We start from the raw sequence: 5,804 nt of genomic DNA, 5'->3' as shown, positions 1-5,804 counted from the left end.
ATTTTAGTCTTATTATTATTTATCTTAAAACCAGAAACTTTCCCATAGTGAGTTATAATTTCCATCAAGTCTATAACCGATTGAATCGGTTGAGATAAAGTCACAACCAAGTCATCCGCAAAAGCTCTCAACCTATAATCTTTCTGTTTTATTTTTATTCCCTTTATTATAGTTGATTCACGAATTTTGATCAGTAGAATCTCCAATGTTAAAACAAACAACAATGGCGATAATGGACATCCCTGTCTGTACCTTTTTCAATTTTAAATGCCTCTGTTAATCTCCCATTAATTATAATTTGTGCCGATTGTTGTTGATATATAGCCCTAAGAGAATATAAAAATGTATCCCCAAAATTCATTTTATCAACAACTTTCAATAAAAATTGCCAGTTCAACTGATCAAAAGCTTTTTCAGCATCCCAAAATATCAATGCCGCAGGGACTTGATTGTTCTTATCCAAATACTCAATTAAATTAACAATTTGTCTTACGTTATACTTCATATATCTTCCAATTATAAATCCAGACTGATCACTATGAATCATTTGCTTCAAAACTTGCATTAATCTATTTGCCAATATTTTAGCAAAAATCTTATAATCTGTATTCAAAAGCGATATAGGTCTATAATTCTTAGGCTGGGTAAGATAGTTTATTAACTTGAATTAAAACTTCAATTGAAAGCATGGTGGTTTTTCGTGCTTTTAGTGTACTGTGTGCCTAAAACTATTGATTAAGTAGGTTATGGTTGTTCTAAACCTTTTTTACTTCTTTAGCAATGAATATCTGTATTGTCTTCTTAAAAGTAAATATAACTGGGTTCACTGGACTATTCTCCTTTGCAAATGGAAAATTGAAAAGTAGTCTTTGACTCATGATCAGTAATTTAATGACCGTTCACAGTCACAAAGGCTTTGGAATGGGTGTTTTACCACCCGTAAAGCACCTCTGGCCATCATAAAATGTCATGCCGGTCCCTCCCAGTCACATGACCCGATTTCAGGCACTTGGCAACCAGTTCACATTTATGACTGGTTGCTGGTTTCCCCAGAAAGGTAACTTTGGGCTGGACAGTAGCTTTCACCTCACAGTATAGTCCAGGGGTAGGCAACCTTGGCTCTTTTATGACTCGTGGACTTCATGCTGGCTCAGGAATTCTGGGAGTTGAAGTCCACGAGTCATAAAAGAGCCAAGGTTGCCTACCCCTGGTATAGTCATTGGGGGGGGGAGAAAGAAGGAATATTAAATGTCTTTGCTGCCTTAAGTTGTTTATAAAAATCATAAAGGTGGGCAATAAATAAATAAATCTGGCAGGGAAGATTGCAAGCAGAGGGAACATTGGATTTGACATTCGTTCCCCCAGCACTTTGAGGGATTTCCCCTCTCCTCCATGCAGTGAGATAAATCCTCTTGCATGCTGGAGGAACAAACCTCCATATCCTGTAAAAACACTAGCAAACGCCAGCATTCTGAGTCTTTCGGATCACTGGCATTCAGTATTGTTTTCCCTTCTGTTCCAGACCCCTTCTGAGCCTTCCAGAGAGTAGAGCAAAATGAAAATGCCAGTCGTTTGAAAGGTTCAGATTGCTGGTGTTCAGTAGCGTTTTCGACTAATTTGAGGTCCGTTCCTCAGAATGGAAGGATTTCTCTAGAGGGGAAATCCCTTGGTGCCCTGGAGAAACAGACCTCTAATCTAATGAAAATGCTACTGAATCGTTTGCGATCATTCTCCCCGGGGGCCTGGAAGAGGGCCCGGGCCTCTCAGATATAATGGGAGACCTAGCTGCTTTCCCACCCTACCACACTCAGGAGGCCTGGGTCCTCTCCCTCCCTCACTACTTCCTGGAGATCCAGCCCCTCTTCCAGGTGATCCGCTTAATGACTGCAGCTGTAAGAGCCAGTATTGTGATTGTTAAGCGTAGTGGTTATGTGGCATCTCACAAACAAGATTTGGACTCAATTATGGTTGTAACGGGGACTACCTGTATAGCCTAAATATTAATTTTAATACTTGTTTTGAGATTTGTTGAATCTACCCAGTCATTTCTCAATCTCTGTTTTTTCATTGTTTTCTCAAATATTTTAGTTAACAATTAGTATTGCAGTGGTAAGTAGGTTAATCATTTAAAGAAAAGCAAATAGAAATCATGTACTAAATATAAAGGTTATAACTATATATACTATTGGATATGAGTAGTCCTCAATTTACAACTGTAATTGAGCCCAGACGTACGGTCATATGTTGTTGGGGTCAACTTCACCACGCCCAATTTTACAACATTTTTGCAGTGGTCATTAAGTGAATCTGTTTTATCAAAGAGGTGTTTCTTGCCAGAAACCAGAAATACATGTTGAAAACGAGCAAAGGCAAAAATTGTCACATAACCGTGGGATGTTACAAATGGCCATAAAGATGACCCTGTTGCTTCTTGCCAGAATTTGATTGTGGGACTGTGGATGGATGTGGCTGTCTGAACTTTGAAATCGTGGTGCAGGTAGCTTATGGGGAGTCCATCATAACTTTGATGATTGCTAAGCAACCAGTTGTTAAGCAAGGACTACCTGTATGTTGCAGGGAAAGCTACCTTAAAAATAATCCAGTTCTTCCTCAATGCATTTAACTGAACTGAACTAACTCTAATACTCTTTTAATGTTGAAATAAATGGTGAAATATATCACTTGTATTAACTATTTTTTTTAACAAAAAAATTCAGGCAAAATACAAGGAAGTAAAAGCACGAAATGCCCAGCTACTGAAAATGCTTCAAGAAGGTGAAAGTAAGTACTGCTATATGTTTTAAAATTTTTCAATTTTTTTTTAAAGAACTGGTATAGTCACTATATGGAAGCAGTTTAGGAAAATACTGAGAAAAATAGTTTTATTTAACTTTTACCTTAGATGAGATATATGCAACCTTTGATCTATTAAACTTAGTGCAGACCACCATTTTTCTTTTTTAGCTTGCCAGGGCTGACATACCATTCTATTCCATTTTTGAAGATGTGGGAAATAGACTAATATTTTCTCTGTTTGACCTTTTTAGTGAAAGATAAAGCTGAAATACTCCTTCAGGTTGATGAATCTCAGAGTATTAAGAATGAGTTAACTTTACAGGTAAATATTTCAGTGGCTTTTTTATATTTTGTTGTAAATTAGCAAGTCAGAATAGTTGTTGGAAGAATTCTAAAGGAGTTCTGTTCATAGAGTAGGACCTTCCCACTTAAACTGCAATCAAGCAAACACTATTCTTGAGGACCAGGGGGTGTAGGATCCTTAGAAACATGTTTTTTTGGTGAAGACAGCATCTCTCCTGCTCATGAGGTCTGCCCTGGGCCTCTCTTACCCCCTGAGGTACTCCATGTCCACTTCCCTCCCCCACTGGATACCACTCCCTTCGGCCTTCTCTCCCCTGTCATAGAACCAGGATATCCTATTACAGAAACTGAACCAATTTCTACCACATCATATTCCAGAAAACAGGAAAGTGTACGTCCTGCCTTAGACATGAAAACTGATTAGGTGACATTAGACCAGTCACACTCTCTCAGGGAACCCACTTTGCAGGGTTGTTGTTGTCGGAAAAATAGGAGGCCAATTAGGTATGTTCACTACCTTATCTATATGAGGTTTCATTTCACTGACCTTTTCTGAAGATAGCCTTTGGTAAGGAGAACCGGCTGATCTGCCACACAATCTTCCTATACAAAGGTTTCATTGTGCAGTCCCGGGAATGGGCACCATTTTGAGAGTGGCAGAGACTGCTCTGTGCCATTGTCGCTGCTCCCAAATGGCACCCACTTCCAGGAAGTACCACATGGCCTCTGTATACAAAGACCATGTGGAGGATCATCCAGTCAGTGAAATGTAGCCTCATATAGATAATTTAAGGTGATGAAAATATGTAATATCCAGCCTCCTATTTTCCCACAGCAACAATATTGCAAGGGTAGGTTGGCCTGAGAGAGAGTGACAGGCCTAATCAGCTTTCGTGCTTAAGGCAGGACTTACATTTTCCTGATTTCTAGAGTATGAGGTGGTAAAAATGTCTTCAGTTTTTGTAATAAAATTGTAAGGTCCCAGTCCCTTACTTAAACCTGAGATACCATATCAATCTAATTAGACAACTCAGACAGAGACTTCTTGTTCAAGCAGCACTTTGATCAAATTAAGCAGCTGGGTGGCCAACAATCTGGAACGCTGGCAGAGTTACATCCAGAAGTGCCACACCTTAGAAAGTTGGTAGCATTGCTTTATAAACTTAGCCAATGAAAATCAGACAACAGAGCCATTACATCATAAAGAAGACATCAATCATTCCTGTACACTCCCTTATTCCCTCCTTCAGTACATCCCATCCTTGTACATGTTTCCCAAGCCTGCATGAGATTTCCCTGACGCAAAAGCTAATTACAAAAAGCAAGAAAGCAACAGTTAGACTAAACAATTTCCCTTTGTTCCAGAACTCTTCAGAATCCTATTAAATCCTTGTAGAAAAATACTGACATAAAAATAATTTGCAGTTGTTTCTTTACATAATTCCAGGGAATTTTCAAAATTCTGTTTTAATTACTATCATAAATGGTCTAAATTGTAAAATCATTTTCTTGAAGAGTCACCAACCTGGAATTAGGTCTAATGTTTAACAACATACAATTTTTTTTCCTAGTGTTTGTCCTATTTGGTTACAAATAGGACACTGCAAAGCAATCAATGCAAAATGCTGCGAGAGGTTTTACTTTTCAGCCAGTTTGTTGCACGGCCTAACTATGGTGTAGGATTAAGAAGGAGTGACTGACCCAAGGTCACCAAGCTGGTTTCTATGCCTAAGGAAAGACTAGAACCTGTCTTCCCATTCCTAATTCACTGCCTGAACTATCATAACACACAACTCTTTAAGCTCATGTTGTAAAATAATATAAGCAAATTATATTTTTCACTCTAATAAGATACATAATGTCATCTGTTTTAGAGTAACTACATGACTTTCTTTAAGGTTGCCAGTCTTCATGCTGCATTGGAACAAGAAAGATCTAAAGTGAAAATACTGCAAGCTGAATTAACAAGATACCAGGTAATATTTAACTACATAATAAAACTAAATAATGCAAGCTATTAAAAATCAGTTTTATATTCCTTTTTCTTAGCTGCAATTTCTTACTCTACTAAAATGCTACTCTGATGGATTGGAAATTGCTGAACTACATGGAATAGAAAGAACATAAGAACTATTATGGGAGAGATAGACTATCCTAAACAGGGACAATATTTTTTCATACAGTTAGTACTCGAATTATGTTGGTAATTGAGATAAGAATTTCCTTCAATAAGCAATGTGGTCTTAAAGCATAACATCATGGGACTGCATTACTTAATGATGGCAATTCCAGTATTCCTTGTTATACTATTATATATCATGGTTGTTAGGGAAGGACCCATCCCAGTCCAAGCTATTTCTGACTTTGTTCCTTGAAGTTCTGAGGCTCAATAAGATAAGAGATGTCTTCTTTTCAACTTCCCCACACGGGCCTATTTATTTATTTATTTATTTATTTATTTATTTATTTATTTATTTATTTATTTGATTTGATTTGATTTGATTTGATTTGATTTGATTTGTATCCCGCCCTTCTCCTTACCGGACTCAGGGCGGCTGACAGCCTTATAAAACCAATATTACAATAAATACCAATTTAAAACCAGATTAAAAGGAAATATTTGCAATGGCCTAATAATTAAAATTTCCCTTAAAAACCCCACTAAAATTCCCTAGGCCAATCCCGCTTGTTGGAAAAGCCATGTC

The 5,804-nt window shown here is 37.5% G+C and overlaps 1 protein-coding gene across 1 annotated transcript in view; it reads left to right on the top strand.

Annotated features, from left to right (window-relative positions):
• Positions 1 to 5,804, top strand: part of GKAP1 (G kinase anchoring protein 1) — a 28,521-nt gene that overhangs the window by 20,842 nt on the left and 1,875 nt on the right. Inside the window, exons 9-11 of the mRNA XM_015812509.1 lie at positions 2,718 to 2,781; positions 3,048 to 3,118; positions 4,998 to 5,075. Coding sequence (XP_015667995.1) covers positions 2,718 to 2,781; positions 3,048 to 3,118; positions 4,998 to 5,075 — 213 coding nt within the window. The remainder of the gene's footprint in view (positions 1 to 2,717; positions 2,782 to 3,047; positions 3,119 to 4,997; positions 5,076 to 5,804) is intronic.

This window comes from Protobothrops mucrosquamatus, unplaced genomic scaffold (genome assembly GCF_001527695.2).
Source record: "Protobothrops mucrosquamatus isolate PMUCROS unplaced genomic scaffold, P.Mucros_1.0 scaffold91, whole genome shotgun sequence".
NCBI lineage: Eukaryota > Metazoa > Chordata > Lepidosauria > Squamata > Viperidae > Protobothrops > Protobothrops mucrosquamatus.
Note: the sequence above shows the minus strand (reverse complement) of the source record. Positions and strands in the feature narration are given on the sequence as shown.